Source organism: Triticum aestivum, chromosome 3D, assembly GCF_018294505.1.
Source record: "Triticum aestivum cultivar Chinese Spring chromosome 3D, IWGSC CS RefSeq v2.1, whole genome shotgun sequence".
Lineage (NCBI taxonomy): Eukaryota > Viridiplantae > Streptophyta > Magnoliopsida > Poales > Poaceae > Triticum > Triticum aestivum.
The window spans coordinates 365,108,874-365,129,390 of NC_057802.1; the positions used below are offsets into that span (position 1 = coordinate 365,108,874).

General features: G+C 44.5%; 2 protein-coding genes across 17 annotated transcripts; both read left to right on the forward strand.

Annotated features, from left to right (window-relative positions):
• Nucleotides 1-776: 776 nt before the first annotated feature.
• Nucleotides 777-6,107, forward strand: LOC123078935 (LEAF RUST 10 DISEASE-RESISTANCE LOCUS RECEPTOR-LIKE PROTEIN KINASE-like 2.7). Its single transcript, XM_044501585.1, has 3 exons — nucleotides 777-1,700; nucleotides 5,091-5,129; nucleotides 5,674-6,107. Exons 1-3 carry the CDS (start codon nucleotides 980-982, stop codon nucleotides 5,886-5,888), a joined length of 975 nt encoding a protein of 324 aa, XP_044357520.1. The 5' UTR covers nucleotides 777-979; the 3' UTR covers nucleotides 5,889-6,107.
• Nucleotides 6,108-15,738: 9,631 nt separating this feature from the next.
• On the forward strand, nucleotides 15,739-19,749 carry LOC123078936 (uncharacterized). Of its 16 annotated transcripts, none has more exons than XR_006437786.1 (5): nucleotides 15,753-16,183; nucleotides 16,584-16,806; nucleotides 17,009-17,147; nucleotides 17,516-17,674; nucleotides 19,368-19,749. XR_006437786.1 is itself a non-coding variant. In XM_044501588.1 (4 exons), exons 1-4 carry the CDS (start codon nucleotides 15,955-15,957, stop codon nucleotides 17,531-17,533), a joined length of 609 nt encoding a protein of 202 aa, XP_044357523.1. In that variant the 5' UTR covers nucleotides 15,753-15,954; the 3' UTR covers nucleotides 17,534-19,749. The 16 variants fall into 16 exon arrangements, 6 of the variants coding, with proteins under 6 accessions (XP_044357521.1, XP_044357523.1, XP_044357524.1 ...); XR_006437787.1 differs by having other exon boundaries at nucleotides 19,382-19,749; XR_006437784.1 differs by having other exon boundaries at nucleotides 17,009-17,674.
• Nucleotides 19,750-20,517: the final 768 nt, after the last annotated feature.

A 20,517-nucleotide genomic window follows, 5' to 3' on the forward strand; every position in this document is an offset into this window, starting at 1 on the left:
CCCGGTCTCCCAACTACCGTCATGAGACCGGTAAAATAGAAAACCTATCAAGAGCAAACTTTTGCCTTGCACATGGTCCACTTGAGCTAGATGATGACGATCTTGACTCCCTCAAGATGGACCACCTTTCTTGATTGCGTTGGCTCGATGAAGACTAGTTGATTGCTCCCCCATACTCCACTATGGGTGAGCCACCCTTCCGCACATCTTCACAAGTCCATTGTCATCACAATGGCTTCAAGCATTTGATCTCTTCGTGATGCTTTACTTGAACTTGCACACCGCAACCTAACCCCACAAAGAACCATAGAGATTGTCATCAATTACCAAAACCAAACATGGGGCACCGCATGTTCTTTCAAATGGTGGTTCAAGACTATCCTAGATAGGGGGCCCTCGAGGAAGGCTCTAGCCTCCATGCTCATGCTTGTTTTCTGGGAACTCTGAAATGAGCGCAATGCAAGAGAATGTCACTACCACGGCGACCATGGTCACTGCTAGGATAAAGGAGGAGGCTCGTATTTGGACGCTTGCACGCACTAGACACCTGTGTAATGTAATGCTGCGAGAGTAGACTCCATTCCCCCGCCTTACGGGTACCTGTTAAAACTTCTCTCCTAATTAATGAAAATGACAAATATTTTGCCTTGTTTCAAGAAAAAAGAAAGTGCTGCTTTCCCTCAAAAAGAAAAAGAAAAAGTGGTGATGTGGTGTGCTCTCGTGGGCTAAAGACTAAAGTTCTAAATCTTCCGGTGCTACAGCCCGGTAGCTTCGCCTCGCCCCTCAAGTTGGAAAAGGTCGTGGAATGGATCAGCTGCTCCCTTGACTCGTGGTCGTTGTCTCCTCTTGGCACCAAAAAATTTCCACGCACGGTAGAACAACCGATCGATTCCACCCAGCCCGACGGCCTTATTACTCCCTCGATCGATCGCCGTGGCACAGGCACCCGTTCCGGTCTTCTTCCTCAGCGATCCACGCCATGTACCATCTCCTCCTCCTCCTCCTCGTCCTGCTCCCCTTCGCCACAGCCGACGCCCACGCCGCCGCTTTCTGCAGCAACGCCACCTGCGGCGGCCAGAGCATCGCCTACCCGTTCTGGCTCGCCAACTCCGGGCCCAACTGCGGCTACCCGGGCCTGGGCGTCTCCTGCAACGAGAACACCCCGATCCTCGACGTCCAGTTCCACCAGTACAGGGTCCTGCGCATCGACTACGCCAACCGCGCCGTCTCCCTCGCCGACGTGGACGCCTGGAACACGACCTGCCCGCGGCTCAGCTTCAGCCTCTCCGTCGACCCCCGCTCATCGCTGCAGCTCACGCCCTCCAACTCCAACCTCACCCTGCTCTACAACTGCAAGGCCGGCGTCTCCCGGCCCTCCGCCGTGAAACTCGACGGGTGCCCGGAACAGAGCATGGCCTGGTACGTGCTCCCTGATGACGACGGGGCCACGGGCGACGCGCGCGCGTACGGGTGCGAGGAGGCGGTGACGACGCCGGTGCTGATGAGCCCGCGTCGTCCGGCGAACCCGTCGCTCCGTGAGGCGCTCAGCGGTGGGTTCCAGATGCGTTACGATGATCGGTCCGAGCGGTGCGGCGCATGCGAGCAGTCCGGCGGACGGTGCCGATACGGGCGCATCGAGGAGCACGGCGGGACGGGCTTCGCGTGCGTCTGCGACGATGGCGCGAACAAACTCCGGTGCGGTATGTACTATGCACTCTAATCCTAGTGATTTGCCCCTTCAGCACTGCTTAATGCATAGATTCTGCGGTCGATCTCGGATTTTCTTGGCGAACCGCTCGCGCGACTTCGCCGTGGTGGCTGTTGGGCTGATAGAATGTCTTTCCGCGCGCTTGCGAGGCACAAAATCAAAGTCTTGCGTGCTGGTAGTACGCGTTGACCTGTAGTCAGCTTGCTATTGGTCGACTGGCACGTCTCAGTCACGACTGACATTTGTGTAGAAATCGTGCAACAGGACTGACCATTCCAAATACGTTAAAACAAGAGAAAATAGGAGCTGGATATGCAATGTAGTAGAACATTTTCATTTTCTATGGTCTCCGAAGCTTCGCATTCATACACGGCTTACCAAGTCAGACGTTGAGCTATGGCCTATGGGGTTGGCAACCAGGATGTGACCAGTAGCAGTGGACGACGGCATATGATGATAGCAACCCTCCATCAGCTGTAGGACTTCCCCCGTCAGTGCCGCGCTAGTCCTACGCAGTTTCATGTTCAAAGTTGATACCGACATTTTTGTTTTCTAAGTGGCATGCTTGCACAAACTTACAGTAGGGAGCTGGTCAGTAAAAACATCAGTTGGTACATAAGTTAGGCCCGCTACGGCTTACGGGCCTCTTTCAGCTAAAGGAATTTCATACGAATTTTGGAGGATTTCAATTCATAAGAATTGTTCCTATAGTAGCTCTTCTGATCAAAGGATAGAGCATCTCGAAATCTCCAAGGCGCGCGCACACACACATATTACATGGGCGAGAGAGGAATTTTCTCTAGCGTGTCCCGCCCTCCCGCGTCACCATGGCCCAGCCGCCATCCTCCTCCGACTCTGAATGAGGTGAGCTCGCTTGGGGTGTGGCGGTTCTTCAGTCACCTCTACCCATCGGGTATGTGGTGTTTGTGGCTGACGATGTTGTTGCGCCAAGTGTGTTGGCACCTAATTCCGATTCTCTCTTAGCGAAAGAGAATTGCGGCTTGCTCGCCAGCTTGGAGCCGACTACTCCTAGATCTGGCAAGGCAATTTCTTGCCTCCTGGTCTGGAGTCCCCAACCAGGGGCAAAATCAAGAACTTTGGTGTTTGCCCATGTGCCGACATCCTAAAGGAGAAATCTCTCATGGGCAAAGGAAGGAAGAGTGGCGCGCTAGGGAAAGTGCTAGCGGCTTCTTGATGGATGGTCTTCAGTCTCTTGGCCTGTCGTCATGGTTTTGACGTGTCACTGTGGTTTTGTTGGCTCCATTGTCTTTGGTCGAGGTGTTCTTTTGGAATGTAGAGGTATCAAGGTTCATTTGTGTCATGGGGCTCATGCTTTGTGAACAGTTTGCATGTGGCTTATTCGTATCTTTTTTCTGTTTTTCATTAACTAATTAGACAATTCTCTTCTACTTAATTAATTGATGAGTCAAATATTTTGCCTTCATTAAAAAAACTTCCTTATATCAAAGGGGCCGCCCTTGGCTCCATTTCGTTAAAATGAGCGCAAGAAACCTCTTCTTAAATCTGGTCGACATTCTTTCATATTTTTTCTACAATGGATGGATTTTATTGGCTTAAAATGGAGCATCAGGAGGATACAAACATGATAAGCATACACATGGCACCTGCATAATTAGGATGCACAAAACTAACACCAATGCATGCACACAAAAACAAGGCGGCAAATAGCAAAGTCATATAAGACCAAAGCTATGCGTAGGCGGTAATTTTTTTACTGAGAACCCTGATCGACAAAGTACATCAATGATCATATCTGCATCAACCATCTCATGACACCCCATGGACAACAACGAGGTCAACAACATTGCCTTCACGAAGGGTGCGAGGCTCAAGCGCCGCCAGTAACCGTATCCACCACCCAAGGCCATATCTAAGTTTTCACCATGAAGAACCAGTCCGAGCATATCCGGACAATGCCTAGTCTTTCAACCCGGAGCTCAGGACCAGGTGCTTGAGCAGCAGCACGATCAAAGTCACTCATGTATTGACGCCGCCAATTTTTCGCGATTCCGACAGCTATGTGCGATGCATGACCACCGCCGCTGCACAACCATTCCTCAACTTGAAGTTATCATCCATAGTTTGCTTATCACGTGGCTCCAAGGTGATGCCCCCAAGCAGTAGAGAGGAGCGAAGACACCTCCATAGCCCGATCCATAAGATTTGAAGTTTCCTTCCAGAGCCAAGTCCACGGGGAGAGGTAGGAGCACAACTCCACGACGAAGCTTTCGGGAAAGATAGCGGTTCGCACGAGTGTCGCCGTTGCCAGAATCAGCCAAGGCCACAAACGGGAACTCATTCGGAGATGCATTGCCACCAACTTCCCATGTCGGCCCACCATCAACTGCAACCCAACCACCACAACATCCACCGCTGAGAGCACATCTCATGATCTACCGCCCCTGTTGAGTCTGACCCACTCAACAAAGTTGCAACACAACCACAAACTAGGAGTGCCTGCCGTCCCACGCGGAGTGGCAGCACGCCACCACCTCCCACCAATAGACCAAACCCTCCGGAGAAGGGAAGCAGCCACACCAGATCTGGACGAGCCGCTCCACTACTCGCTGCTGCAGGGACACCTTTGAGTAGTCTCGTCAAATGAAACTCCTTCGCTTAATTTGATCCATCAGTAGTCCTAGAAATGTAAGTTTGCAAAATGAATCATACTTTGGTTGTAACAAAGGTAGGAACTACAAAAACTTGCAGTGGCTACAGGTAGGGGTGGGACACGCACCTGCCCAGCCATGTTCGCCGCCCGATTGCCTCACGATCCGCAAAGATGTTCGGTCTCGCACACGGGCACCTTTTAAGTCTTATTTTCTGAAACAAACAATTTTATCGGTCATATGTTTTGAAACTTCCAATTTTGTCGGTGGTTCGTACCAAGTTTCAGAAGCGCCGATCCCAAGTTCTGAAACTTGGGTTTTTGTTGGTTGCTCGTATCAAGTTTCTTCTTTTTTTGCAAGAGCTCGTATCGTATCAAGTTTCAAAAATTAAAACTTAGCGATGTTTTTAAAAACTCGTCAAAACGTATTCAAAATGGATCTCGTTTGAAAGCACTCGTCACCAGAAACACGAATATGCAAAATGAAACTTAATTTAGACTTTTTATTTACAACATACGAAAGATTGAAAGTAAAAAACCAAAAGAAAAAGGGGTTGTGTGCCCATCTGCGTGCTACAAATCCCCTCCCATAGGAACTCGCGATCTAAAACTTGCATCGTAACTCCATCATGCCTTCACATGGGATCAATGTAATAATAGTGATAACTTATGGTACATCAGTATAGTAGCTCCATAAATTTCAGTAAATTTATATTTCATCTACTCATTAGCATTCACGTTCAACTATTGCAGGGGATGCACTCTCCTTATGCTTGAAGAGACAAAAATTGTGTAAGACACATCTCTTATTCTCAAGTCCATCATTTTGCTTCTCCCTTGTGGTCATATAATATTATCAAACAAGCTAGTATCTCACCACAAACGCTTGCACAAGATTTAATATAAGACAAGCAAGGTTTGATATATTTCAAAAATGTTCATTAAACTTGGTCCCACCATGTGCACGTAAAATGTTAGCAGCCACCATCTGAATGGGAGAGCAAGTCCCTGATAAATTAAAATTTTGAGTTTACACGTGAACTGATATTTTACTAGCCAAGTTATATCTCACACGTGTGAGATATACATTCACTCTTGTATTGTTATTTTCATTTTTCGTATCTTAATGAATAGGTAGAGCTCCTGCCATTTTCGTCAAAAAACATACCAGCCATATCCTTCCATAAGAAACTTAAGTTATGAATGAGTATTAACTTCACATATGTGTCTCTCATTCAAACTTCCTTTTGACTGGGGTGGTATGCTGGGTAAATTTCACTCAACCAATCTAAATGCTACAACAATCTCCCTTAATGTTTTCCCCTCTTATTTGCAGATAAAATAGCAAGCACATCGAGCGTAGTTCTGATATTGTTTGCATGTTTATTGGTCTATAAGAAATACAGTTCTGCGCTTTTGAGGAGTCGTCTTCCGTGCTCCTTTCATGAGCCCGTTGAGGTTTCCTTGAGCCTCTTGACAAGTCACACCGGATCTGACTCGTCTAGAGGTGATGCAGAGTTACCACGTGACGGCGGTGATCTTCTCCGGTGACATTTTGGCTTGTAGGCTTCGTAAATGGATAATTTGGCCCCTAAATTGGTTTGGTGTAAATAACAAGTGATTAGAGGGAATAATGTTCACAAGATGTATGGCCAGATATTAGTCTCATAGTTGAACAATAAAGGTGGTCGACCCCCTCCCCCCACAAAGCAAGAGAAGATAAAGATGTCAATCAGTTTTAACTGCTATATTTATCTTATGTTTGAGTCATAGGGAAGCTTTTTTTTAGAAAAGGGGGACATCCCCGGCCTCTGCATCAGAGTGATGCATACGGCCACCTTTATTAGCAAGAAAATAGGTTCAACAATAGTCTTAAAGTCTCAAACAAAAGCTGCTCACAAAGAGCTAAGGAACAAAAATAAAAGCCACAACCGGCTGGCAAAAGAGAGATAGGAAAACTAATTGCCTATCCTATTACATGACCGCCATCCAAACCGGGTGAAAATATTCCGTGCTACCATCCCTCATCGGATAGATCCAATAACCAAACGCTCCCTGGCCTCCGTCGGAGTGAGTAACGACCACATACGGATCAACGCAGTGGCTCAGAAGATAACCTGCAAAAAGTGAGTATTTGTTGTTCTGTTAAAGACCAAATCATTTCTGCAATTCCAGATAGCCCATAATAAAGCACATACTCCTACACGAATGTGTCTTGCTGTTTGGGACTCAATCCCATCCAACCACGTCCCAAATAACGTGTTAATATTATTCGGAGGGGTAATATTGAAGGCTATGTTAACTGATTGCCAAAGAATCTTTGCCAAAGGACAATCGAGAAAGTGGTGTTTGATTGTTTCATCCCTGTCACAAAAGCTACATCGAGAGGATCCAATCCAGTTGCGTTTAATCAAGTTATCCTTAGTTAAAATGACTTGTTTGTGTACAAACCACATAAACACTTTAACTCTCAAGGGAACTTTGACATGCCAAACATGTTTTGAAGTAGGAATAGAACTAGAATTAATAACATCCAAATACATGGATTTAACTGTAAATTCTCTATTCCTAGTAAGCTTCCAACACAACTGATCCGGACGTTGAGAAAGTTGAACATCCATCAATCTTCTCACAAGATGGAGCCAAGCTTCCCAACGGTTACCGGCTAACGCTCTCCTGAAGCTGATATTTAGAGGCGTGGACTGACATACTGACTCAACGGTTGCATCTCTCTGTTGAACAATACTATAGAGAGAAGGATACTGAAGCGCGAGTGGCGTGTCCCCTAGCCAGGTATCCTCCCAGAATCTCGTAGAAGTACCGTTACCGACAACAAACTTGGTCCGATTAAGAAAGACCGATTTAACTCTCATCAGTCCTTTCCAGAAAGGTGAATCCATCGGCCTCATTGTCACCTGGGATAAAGTTTTGGATTGAAGGTACTTAGGACGCAGAATCTGTGCCCATGTGGCTCGGTCTCTCGAGAAAGCTTATACAACCATTTGCTAAGAAGACATTTGTTCTTCACCTCAAGATTTTCGATACCTAGACCCCCTTGTTCCTTCGGTCGACAAATAATGTCCCATTTAGCTAGTCTATACTTCCTCTTCAGCTCATCACTTTGCCAGAAAAAACGGGATCGGTAGAAATCAAGTCTTTTCCGAACTCCCACTCGTACCTCGAAAAAAGACAAAAGAAACATGGGCATACTTGTGAGAACCGAATTAATGAGAATTAAACGGCCTCCATACGACATCAATTTGCCCTTCCAGCAGCCCAATTTCTTCTCAAATCGACCCTCAATGCACTTCCATTCTCTATTTGTTAGCTTACGATGATGAATGGGTAATACCTAAATACGTGAAAGGTAAAGCACCCAATTCACAACCGAACAATTGCTTATATGCCTCTTGTTCCTCATTGGCTCTTCCAAAACAGAACAATTCGCTCTTGTGGAAATTGATTTTTAGTCTGGTCAATTGTTCAAATAAGCATAACACCAGCTTCATCTTTCTCGCTTTTGCCAAGTCATGCTCCGTAAAGATGATTGTATCATCTGCGTACTGTAGGACAGATACACCTCCATCAACTAGATGAGGTACCAAGCTACCTACTTGGCCAGCATCCTTAGCCCTCCCTATTAGAATCGTCAACATGTCGACTACAATGTTGAACAGAATAGGTGACATTGGATCTCCTTGTCTCAAGCCCTTATGTGTTTGGAAATAGCGACCTATATCATCATTCACTTTAATTCCAACACTTCCTTTTTGCGTGAAAGATTCTACCTGTTGTCTCCAGTCTTGATCAAAACCTTTCATCCTCAACGCTTGTTGGAGGAATGGCCATTTGACTTTGTCGTACGCTTTTTCGAAATCCACTTTGAAAACAACCCCATCTAGTTTTTTCGTATGGATTTCATGGAGCGTTTCATGCAGAACCACCACCCCTTCAAGGATGTTTCGGTCTGGCATGAAAGCAGTTTGGGACGGCTGCACCACAGAATGCACAATCTGCGTGAGTCTATTTGTCCCAACCTTGGTGAAAATTTTGGAACTTACATTCAGAAGACAGATAGGCCTGAACTGCTCAATTCGCACCGCCTCTGTTTTCTTAGAAAGCAAAGTAATGGTTCCAAAATTCAGATGAAACAAGTGAAGCTGTCCAGCGAATAAATCCTGGAACATCGGAAGCAAATCCCCTTTAATAATATGCCAGCACCTTTTATAAAACTCCGCTGGAAATCCATCCGGCCCGGAGCTTTATTATTCTTCATCTGAGAAATAGCTTCAAACACCTCTTTCTCCAAGAACGGAGCAGTTAAAATATCGTTCTCATCTGAAGCAAGCTGAGGGACATCTTCAATCCGCGACTCATCCAGAGATACGAAATTATCCTTCAGAGGCCCAAAAAGCTGCTTATAATAATTAGTGATGTATAATTTTAGATTCTCCTATCCTATAATCGTCCCTTCGTCTTGCTCAAGCTGAAAGATCCTTTTCTTTCTATGCTTGCCGTTTGCGATCATATGAAAGAATTGAGTGTTGGCGTCCCCCTGGACCGCTTTGCGAACCTTCGCCCGCAATGCCCACTTCAATTCCTCTTCTCGCAGGAGCTCTTTGAATCTCATCTCCGCATCCAATTTAACATGAAGTTCCGTTGAATCTACGACCATGGACTCGGCTCTTACAGCTAAGGCCTGAATAAGGGTAAGGAGCCTTTACTTTTCAACCTTATAAATACCACTGAGATGCTTAGCCCACCCACGCAAGAAACTTCGCAAGTGTCGTATCTTATTCTGTCATCTCTCAATTGAAGTCCTTCCTCCTGAATCTTTAGCCCATTCCCTGGCTATAAGATCAAAAAAGCCTTCTCTCTCAAACCACGCTAATTCGAAAGAGAAGGTATTCTTATTCCCCACGTGCGTTGCCTCACCAGAGTCAACCAGTAAAGGGGTGTGGTCCGAGAGACTGTTAAGAAGGCTTCGAACCATCTTGCAAGAGATCTAGTGGACAATTTTTAGTGGACCATATATAGTATCACCCTTCTTCAATGAAGGCGGAAGGGTTGGACTATCAAGAGCATAGACACTCTCTCTCACATCAATGTTGACCCACAAAAGCGTGTGAAGCTCCTCCCCTAATGCCATAAAGCATTTGTGCTTTTGAGGCTAGAACGATAACTGCATCAGGAAGACGATGGACGCACCTCAACATGCCTGGTGTTGGCTACCTAGGCCTCACTACCAAGGTGATTGTCACCGCCCACCTCACCCACCTCTATCGTCGTGGCGTTCCTCATCACGTCAGTCACAAATTGATCATCACAACGTCTAGATCACGCGAGTCACAGGAGGTGGATGAGCTCGGATCGGCCAGTTGCTTGACGGAGCAAGGCCATGGCGGTGGTGATTGGCACCCTCCGGATGGGATGTCAGTGGAGGGGAGGCTCGAGTGGTGGGTTGCCGCAGGGAGCGGCGGGGGTGCTGTGGTGAAGTATGGTGAGGGTCGAAGGTTGCGAGTAGCACAGTGATGAGATGCATCGGCGGTGGGAGGTAGCCGAAGGTGGGGGCGTTGCTGGTTATTGGCTGTTGCTGATTGCCAGTGTGCTGCTCCTACATCCCGAGAGAGATATTTTGACTTTGACTGCTGATGTGCAGGTGGGATTTAAAAACCGATGCCACGTTAGCCTCAATACAATTTTGCTTCGGTTTCGGACGAAAGTTGTCTGGTTTTGAGACCCAAGGGTCCAAATGTCGCCCAAAAGACCAAATGTTGACTTTTGGTGAAATTGAAGAACAAAAGCGAGTGAATTGCAAACAACCACCACATTTCAAGTTTAGTTTTGGAATTGCCACCATATTTCTTGGGCGCCTCAAAAATCAACCGGTTTTCTTGCTAATTTTTTTAGTAAACACTAATGATCGATTTGGAGCCAAATAATCCAATTTCCGACATACCAGGCCCACTGATCAGTGCCATGTGGAAGTAAAAGTCAACACAAACGGCCTTGACCGTTAAGTTAGACATGGGATCCACCTGTCAACACACCTATCTCTCTCAAACCTTCCTTTTCTATTTGGGACATTCACTCGAACGGCTTGGATGCGAGGGAGGTTGCAAAGAGATGGCTCGCTGGCCTGCACGCCGCGCCGCCTGTACAAACTCGCTTGCCTGTGCACACAAACAGTGACCGGCAAACATCAAGTAAGCATCAAGCTAGCAGCCATGAGGTAACACAAGCAGTACCTCCATGCTGGGGCGGAGACACGGAGGGGCGAGCAGGGGCTAGACCCCTGCCAATCACTCGCCCCCTCCCCCCCAACAAATTTTAGCAGGCCATACACCATATATTTATTCTCTACTATTAAAAGCAGAATCGAACTTGGTGATGGTCATTGTTCACTCCCCCGGCCTTCTTGGACCCCCCCTCCGCTCCTACGTCTCCTACGTGAAAAAAGCGACCACCCGCGTGCTTCCCTCCCCCACCAACGATCCAGGCGGCGTACCGCCCTATCCAACCGCACTACCCTATGCCATGTCGCCGCTCCGCCGCGCTTCATCTTTGTCAAGCCGCCGGGAGATGGGAAGCGGGCCCCTTCTCTATTGATGAGGTTATACCGGAGGTTGCACAACAGTTCGGGAGGTCAAGGTTGACCATAGCCCAAGATCCCGGGCGACGATCGGGCGACCGGCCAAGCACTGACGGACATCACAAATCAAATGAGGCAGCTGTGTGGTGTCCATGTTCCCGTCGGCGCGCGAAGCCCCTCTGCGTGGTTGTCTTATGTGACTCCTCTGCAAGGTCACCTCCACGCAGGTAAGCTCCCCAGTCCCCACTCCGCCTCTTCTTATCTTTGCCAGGCACGCGGCGTCCCGGCTGATCCGTCGTTGGCCAGCGGCAGAATTGTTCGACGAGTTCATCCGGGGACTGCGCATGGAGCACGGCAATGTCTCCACCCTGTCGTTGCTCAACAACGACCTCGAGACGACCGGCTTGGGGTTTCCCGCTTGTCGTTGAGGCCTTCCGCGATTCAGTTCACAGCGCCGCCTGCTTTGGCCTGATCGGGAATTCGGGATAGAAGACGTACAACCACCCATAAGTTTCTCTTCCTTCTCCTTTCTTAACTTTTTGTAATATCCCGAATCATCTATTTCATCATCACCAAGATACAGCCATACATGAGAGTTTGCGAATGGGGAATTGGAGATACGAGGAGGAAGCAGGGGGTGAGGTTCAGAGAACGAGGGAGAGAGAGTTCAGAGAGTTCAGAGAACGAGGGGGTGAGGTTCCCAGGAGATACGAGGAGGAAGCAGGGGGCCAGCTCACAAAGCTCTCTCGCATGGATATTCTGAGCCAGGCGACTTACTCCCGCTGACACAGGCGTAGGTGTGACAATTTTGTACGGTTCTCTTCTCCGTCTGATGCCTAATAGAGAATTCGAGTAAAAAAGTCCAGCTTGATTTCTTAATTATGATCTGCACTAATAGTACAGATGCATATTCTCTCAAATTTTATACGGTTCTCTTCTTGGTCTGATTCCTAATACAAAACCTGTGCTGGATCTTGATTTATTGGTTATGAAATGCACTATTATTTTTGGTCAGATTCTTCCAGCAACTTCTAATGGAGATGGGATAATAGTTCCAGGATAAAGAAGAGGTATGAGCATGGACTTCTAATACTTCTCTATAAGTTTGACATTTTTTGACACTTCCTACAAAAAGAAAGTAAATCTGTCATTGCTGGGACGTAGTCCACGAGAAAATGTGCTTTTCAGTTCCGTAAACATTGTGAGAGTTTTGCTTGATCTGTAACTGAAATCTGATAGTCTTGTTGTGTTTGTTACGCCATTCTGTATGTGGAATAGTCTTCTTGTTGTGATGAATAGGCGCAGGGGCAGCAATCGGAGGAGAGTGGGGCCGATGGGGTGGAGAACGACGAGGTCGCACGGATGGATGTAGCAGCACATCAGAGTTAACTTCATATTTCTCGCTGACAATTATTTTGCTTGTACTTAGTATCCCACATCATGTTAGTGCTGCATCTATCTTATTTGTTTACTGAAACTAGGAGTAGTAGTACATCATAGTTGTTGCTGAAAATACTCCTACGACAGGTGATATTGCTTTAATCATAAATGAATTGCCGTGGGATTATATAATCTCGACGATTAGATGAAGATGATAAACAATGTCATTGTCTTGGTTGTTTGGATGATTTGGAAGGAACGATACAACAGAGTTTTGAAGGAAAATCCTCCCGTTTGGATCGCACGTCGAACAAATTAAGTGTGATGCGCACAACTGGTATAAGTAGGGGCCAAATTTCTTGCACAGTTGTTTGTTTAACATAACTGCTCTGTTCTTCTCAGCTTATCCCATTTTTCACAACATGTTCTGGGAGTATCAAGCATTTATTTTCAAGGTCGACAGTTCCTCGTCGAACGGTGGACCTTTTACCAAGTATCGGGTCGCTTTAGGCAAGAGGAATAATCTTTCCTTCGCTGTTATCTTGGTCGCATGCTCCTTTCAGCAAGAACGTAACAACTTGATGTTTGAATGGTTCAAGGCTGATGCTTTGTGCTTTGTATCTCTCTGTCCGACAAGGTTTGCGGTTTGTGTTTCGGCAGTTACCTTCTTTTCCTATGTAGGTTGTGATGAGGTCGTTCTTTTCTTTTGAGCTTTGTACTGTGAGATTAGATATTATTATTTCTTCTATAATGATCAAATACACTTCTCTTGCATGGTTCCGAAAAAACACCTCCATTTAATATTCTTACAGTTTTAATCATATATGAACTGCTAAGGAACCATACCACCTTTCTGTTTTACTGCTATGGTTTATTTACTAGCTATTTTACTTCAAGTAGTCGATTTATATTTATTTTATGAAACAAGTAGATTTATATTTATGAGCATGCACTTGCAGTTCAGTAAACTGGAGTATGGTAATTCATTCTCCATGAAGAATGACAAAAATGTTGCACCTTAATTAGGTATTGTTTTCTATGTTTTTAGTTAAGATTTTTTAGCACAATTTTTCCTTGATATTCATATTCATATTTAAGGTCCATACCAGTGTACCGCCAACTATTGTTTTGACTACCTTTTGTTGATGTGAACCAATCTCTTTGAATATTGTCAGATAGTTTTGATCATAAATGAATTGTCGCAGAATTATATAATCTCCATGATTACAATGCCTCGATTTAATATTCTTACAGTTTTAATCATATGACCTTTCTGTTTGACTACTAAGATTTTTTTACTACTAGCTATTTTATTTGCAGTAGTCAATTTATATTGTGTTTTGAAACAAGTAGATTTTTATTTATGAGCATGCACTTTCAGTTCAGTAAACTGGAGTATGCATTAATTCATTCTCCATGAAGTAATGATGGAAATGTTGCACCTTAATGAGGTATTATTTTCTATGTTGTTTTTAATACGTTTTGTACTACAAGAGGCACTAAACATAGGACTTGTAGTGTAACTGGATCTATACATGATTAAGTATATATACTCAAGTACCTACTGAGTCTCAGTTTTGTTTATTGCATAGACTTTCTGTGCATGCATACATTATTTTTAGAACAATGGCTATGTTGCATGCTGGTGTCCCTATGTTTCTATCCACAAGGCTATATATGTGCCTTACCATCAGAAATAAAATGAGTAATAGGGGCTGAGGAGAATGTACATTCTGTAGCTAGCTGAGCACAATGGATAACAATACATCGTATGTATGAATTCTGAACCATGTAAAGATGAGGAGCAGAGTAATCACATGCCTTTTGTTACTTTGTTGTTCATCTTTAGAACTAGAGAGAGGGAAAGACAGAGTTGCTAGCTCATACTACTTGAGACTGAAGGTCATTTTTCTATATAGTACCACATATGATGGCATGTAGTTCTTGTATATACATATACTTGAGATGTTCTGGATAAAGTTGGAGCCATGAATCTAAGCTTAGCTTTTTTACTACTTTATTCCTTATTCTTTTTAGGGAACAATAATATAGCATGATGTAGTTCTTGTATATACATATACTTGAGATGTTCTGGAGCAGAGTATCCCTGGTCTTAAAACTTCTTGAGCCCTATAAACAGAAATGACAAAGTGATAGCGCTAATAAGGTGAATTCAAAGCTAGATTCATGGGGTGTTTGTTGCTTTTTCATTCTGAGTTGTGTTTCGTTTACATTAAACTTTTCCCATTCCCTTCACCCCTGCCGAGACATTGGTCGATGTGAAGCCCAGAACAAATTCAATTGCACAATTATCCACATAATGAGTGTGGGTTGCAGGGATGTTGCGATTGTCACATGTCCTCCTTGATTTAAGGCGTGCCCTTCACATGTAAGCAATTCTTGTAGGAAACAACAAGAGCTCGCAACTATTCACTGGACTAGGAAGAAATGCATACATAAAAAGGAAGCTATTGCAAGCGCACAGATGAGGATGAGACAGAGAAGTAGCCAAGCATGAGAAAGATCGTCATCATACTTTATCTTCTTGTATTTCAGGTGGCACTTAGGTGTGGGGAAATGGACATGGTGATTGCTAGGAAGGGAGTTGAGTGGGAGCAAGACATAGAACTTTGTGAACGAATTTAAATTCTGAAGGGAAAGGCATTTCGCAATACAGGGCCAGAAAACTTCACTCTAGGTTGTATATAAACAATCTAGCAACTAATATGCACTTGGTTTATATTTTTAGTGGGCGAGCATATATCGACCAAATTATGTTCAGTTCTTATATTATCAGATTTTAGAACGACTTTGTCCATCTTTTAGTTTTCATCTTCCCAACTCAGTATTCTTTTGCTTCACTCCCTTTGATGAGTGAGTTACCACAATAAATTCAGGTTTGGAAAATACATGAACCTTTCGTTTGAATGGCCTGGTTAATCGAAAATATGAACTTTCACATAAACAAACAACAACACATGAGCATTAGCAATCCGTACAAAAAGAAAATGACACACATCGTAAACGCTAACATATCATGTCATATTGGAGTTTTCTAGAGTGAAGTAGAGTGACGACACTAAAGCTAGAGCAAAGGATTGGTTTGAGATAAAACAGGGTGAAGAAGAAGTAACATTTGTCTTGTTGGTAGGGTATGGTGTCCCGTGGCAACGCCCGGGCAGTCAACTAGTATACGCTAATGCCCGGCTGGCCGCAGTTGATTATTCATTAGCCCATATCTTTCCCTATATATATATTATATATTATATATTTTAAACCAGGTATTGCTTCTGGCCGTACGTCGTCGTTCTTTTTGCATAAAAGTCCCCCTATTGTTAAGAATTCAACCCGCAGTCCTTTCTTAAGTGAGAAAAACGTTTCGTTCAGAAATTTTACAAATAAAACCCTGTGGTTTCAGGGATTCAACCCGCAGTCCTCGGTCAATGAATACAAATCGGTTTCTGGGCTGTAGATCGTGCGGCGGCGCTCCCGATCCCCGATCCGATCGGGAGCAGGACGACGGCGGCAGAGCTCCGGGAGGCGGGGAACGACGGGGAAGTGGCGGAGGTCGGGATCTATCCCGGCGGTTCATAGTGGAGGCCGGCCGCGGCGGCGCTCCTGATCCCCGATCCGATCGGTAGCAGGATGACGACGGCAGAGTTCCGGGAGGCGGGGAAGTGGCGGAGGTGGGGATGCATCCCGGTCGTTCGTAGTGGAGGCCAGCGGCAGCGGCGCCCCATGGCATGGCGACTCGGTCTTCTGGGAAGAAGATACGAGGGAGGGAGACGAGGTGAGATGGAGAGAAGAGAAGGGAGAATAGGGACTACGCGGCTACTTGCTGCTGGTCCGACGGCGGCTCCAGTCATCGGATCAGGTTTTGTCCGGATTCCTCTCCTCCCCGCAAAAAAAGTATGCCATGTCGTTGTTAATTGCTAGAGACGCTCTTCATAAGTTCAGCCTGTGGCCAACAGCAACCTCCAGGTCACCTGAGAATTCAGTGGCATAGGCATGCTCTCGCCTGATTAATTTTGTTGAAGATTTTTCTTTGGCGTGTGGGCAGCACCCATCAGTGTTAGAGTACATGTTCAATATACATAACAGCTTCTCTGGTGACTTACTCATCTAATGGTTAGATACAATTTTAGCAACAGTGAATAGACGCATGATACGTTTGTCTGCTTCTGAATGTTCATAATGTGTAAACGATTCAATTTTTAAATGATTTTGTTTTAGAAGTTGAATCTGCACATCGACTATATGCTCCAACACTGCAGGCCAACTCTTGATGGATTTCCAATGTGTTGCTGGCCTCCCAATTTTTTCCGTCGTGCAGCCGCTCCCCGTCTCCCTGGATTGTCCCAAGCTGGTCCGGCCGTGTGCTGCCCTGACAGCCGAGCGTGTGCTATCCACGGAACACGGCTCCTCCACCCAGGACCTCCTCCGCAACGCCGGCGAGGACACTACTTCGTCCGAACCGATCATCACGACCACGCGCAGGTACACACACATGTGCTCCCCTGCCACCCCTGCACTGATTTAAGGCAAAATCCAATTGGGGGGTATTGATAGGCACCAATGTATTCTTGATTGAGTTCCCATTTCTTGAATTACGTTGATCCTTTTGGTAAGATCAAATCGAACAAACTGAACATCACTTGCCCAAACAAGCTGAACGTCATGCTACATTATTGCAAATCAGTTACCAGGACTTTGTGTTCTTTGTACAAAACAGTCAAGACCTCGATCACTTATTTGTAGAGCACAAGCGAAGACATCTGCTAGATAAATGTCTTCCCAAGCTAAAGGCTCATGGCTCCGAAGTACTAATATTCTCTGAGGTACTGATTCTCTCTGTTACTCATGCACCTAGCTTGGTTGCTTCAGAAAGCATCATGACTATGATAAAAATATGATAGCAATCATGAGTTACAGAAATTCTGCTTCTGAGGTGATTTTGTGCCCATGCTCACATTCTATCTTGAGTTTTGTGACCCATATTATACGGTTATCTTCTTTGTCTATTCATGATTGTGTGGAGCTTGCAAGATTAATTCACGCTGGCTTCTTAGCTTTTCATTTTTCATATTTGCCACAAGCCTGCTTTCATCTCTCCCTTCCCATTATATAGTGAATATGTAATCTTAAATCATGACCAGAAAAAATGTGCAAGTTCTACATGTTTACTTGCATGCTATTTTTTTTACAGGAGCACCATAACATGTGAAAAATTCGAAGAGCTTTGTGAAGATTTGTGGGAGCAGCTCTGACTACAATTAAGGAAGTCCCACGCAGCGGGCATGAAGATTGGTCACATATATATGTATAGTAGAGCTGATTGAGGACTTACACGGCACCCAAACTGCAGGTGATTATACTCTTCATTGAAGACTTATACTTTGAGGGGCTGTAATGGTAATGCAGGAATGTTGCATCGTTCATATCTACCATCGACCATCATTACTTACTTTTGTTGTTCTTCTTGCTATTGGCTGGTAGCTTTTAGTAGCAATTTGGATAATTTTGTGCATAATATTCTGTCTGATTTTGGGGCAAGAAAGGTCGGGGATTCTGCTGTGGGTGGATCATGGCCTCCAGAACAATGCACACTATATAGTAGCCTGAGCAAGTTGTGGGCGGTGCCTTCATATGGTTGTTAAATTGCTGCTCTTTTTCTATATGGATTAATGCGAAGCACCTCAAATTTCTCTTTGAAGAATATATGTTTCTTTTTGTTCGATTTGAGTTCTTGCTCTCCCAGTTCAGAACATTTAGGACGTGATTTTGGAGAAACTTCGAGAGTAGGAATAAGTCACCCGTCGTATTCAACTTTGTAATTAAAATGATTTAGAGTAGGAACCAGAGCTGAGATTGTTACTTTTTATGTAATAAAACGGGTGCTATATCAAATGATTTTTTTCACATAGGTGGGGATTCAACTCTGTCGCTAGAAAATGGCTAGAGCGTACTTGAATTGTTGAAAACGTGGATCAGGTCCTATAGTAGCTATCTTTGATTTACAACCAGAGTTCACTTATAATTATAGGATGAAACTTTATATTATTTTGCCATCTTATTTCGTTTGTAAAAGTAGCTGCAACAACTAGCAGTTTGAATTGATGCATGCATGCATAATATAGACAACTAATTAATTAGCTTTTCAATATTATCTGTCACTCCACTATTTATCTGTTTCTTCAGTGTACATGCATGATATTACATGATTAAACATACCATTTTTGAACTTCATTTAGTTGTCTATATTATGCTCTATGTGCTATTACCAACAAAAAAAGTGTTACCTCTGTACCACGCCTACCAAGCGTCTTATATTTTGGTATGGAGGTAGTATTTTTAGCCTGCAAAGCGACTCCTATGCCCAGTGTGGCAATAATGTGTCTGCACCAGTGAAGAGAGAACTTGTTTTTTACATTGTAAGAAACACGTTTTGTTTCTTCCCCATCATTTAAGTGTGTGCCATGTTACTTTTGTTCATGTTGCTGAATGTACATTTTCAGTATTCTCAGTATATATCTGATTATGATGATGTTCCATACTGTTCTGGAGCCGACAACTTTTTGGACTGCTCGATGTTTATAACCAATGAGACTACTTTTTTGGTTGTTGGCTGGAGCTATCACTATGACTGAAATTTTCTTTTCACCCAAGTAAATTTATATGGTCATCAAAAACCAACGACAGGTCAACACTTGTCAGCAGTTTGCAATTTGTATTACAATATGCCTAAGCCAATGGTCAGATAATGTTGTTTTTGTTAGGAAATGTAGAAAACGTGGTCATGATTTATGTAGATTGGACAGTCCCTTCAAACTGCAGTCTTCGATCTTGAGTGGACAGTCTAACTATATGTTTCCTAGAAAATTGACTATAGGTTCCATGAATTGACTGATTATTTTGGCCTGATCAGATTATACTAGGTCTTGATTTGAAGGTCCAGTTAAGGCAGCTGGTGCTGGTTTATTTGTTGTAACACTAACTATGTTATTTAGACAACGACATGTGGTCTTTCTCATTCCTCGACATTTTCCTTTGCTACCAAGATTTTTCATTCTAGGTTGTGGAAAAACGGATGTAGCATTCCTTCTACAAGTTGTCATGAGCTGGGACATAGAAGAAGAGAGCCGACAAGAAGTCGCACATCGGTTCGCTCCGGTGTCGCTGCCAATGGTGCTGCGCAAAGTGCGGATTGCAGGCTCGATGCGTATGAGTCCGTCCCTACGTCCATGACGTGGAAGCAAAGGAAATCGATACAATTAGATAGTATATTTGGTTATGAAAGTTGTCTTTTGTGTGGCAGTTTTGCCATTATTTTGTAAAAGCTTTGAGTTTTTGTTAATGTACTTGTCTTACTAATCACACTTTTAACCAATTCGTGCCAAGGCTAATAGCCAAGTTCTGCACAAACTGCTCCTGTTTCCTTGATGACTGCTATTGTCAGAAGATTCTTTTCAGCATTTAAGTAATACCGATCCCACATTTAGTTATGTGTGCAAAGGCCAGTAGCAAATTAATGACTACTTGCTGGTCGGATATTTCCTACTTCCAGGTTTTATCTCATTATATGTTTCGCACCATATCATTACGAACTTTCAAAGATTATTGGTTAGTTTTTTTATATCTACTTTGTAATACATACGTCATACTACTAAGATTGGTCCAGAGTACGAGCTAGGAATTCTTATCCTGCTGGGCTTGTATACTAATGTAAAATTACACAAGGCAAAATCCAAATGATTGATTTGGAAGTCTAGTTAATTTAGTTTTAAAGTTCATTATTTTTCAAGATGAAGATGAACAATAATGTCTCACCTTATTTTTGATGAAATCCTGAGGAGATGGAGTTAGCTCTGTCCTCGTTTCCTCCCTACTAAAATATTGTGTCACGGCGGTAGAAATTTAGGCGTAAGCTCAAAGTGAAAAACACATCATATGTTCAAATCCTGGCACCGCAGACCGAACAACGATGTGGGACACGACGCGTCTGGGAAAGCGATGGTCTGAGCCGAACGTGTCAGGGTCCCATCCACGACTCCCTCTCCTCCTGTCCTTCTCTCACCGGACCGCCTCCTCCTCAGCCTCTCCCGCATCGGCTGCCTCCCGACGAGTAAAGTGCCACCGGACCCTCCATCCTTCTCCCGCTCCACTCACCCTCCTCCTCCATCCCACCTCCTACGCCCGCTCGCCCAACCA

Excerpts from the sequence above, each read along its gene's own strand:
- LOC123078935 (XM_044501585.1), top strand. The coding sequence starts at position 980 with ATGTACCATCTCCTCCTCCTCCTCCTCGTCCTGCTCCCCTTCGCCACA. Across the intron at positions 1,701-5,090 it reads CGCGAACAAACTCCGGTGCG|GGGATGCACTCTCCTTATGC; the intron begins GTATGTACTATG and ends CAACTATTGCAG. Across the intron at positions 5,130-5,673 it reads CTTGAAGAGACAAAAATTGT|ATAAAATAGCAAGCACATCG; the intron begins GTAAGACACATC and ends TCTTATTTGCAG.
- LOC123078936 (XM_044501586.1), top strand. The coding sequence starts at position 15,955 with ATGACGACGGCAGAGTTCCGGGAGGCGGGGAAGTGGCGGAGGTGGGGA. Across the intron at positions 16,184-16,583 it reads GGCTCCAGTCATCGGATCAG|GCCAACTCTTGATGGATTTC; the intron begins GTTTTGTCCGGA and ends CCAACACTGCAG. Across the intron at positions 16,807-17,008 it reads ATCATCACGACCACGCGCAG|TTACCAGGACTTTGTGTTCT; the intron begins GTACACACACAT and ends ATTGCAAATCAG.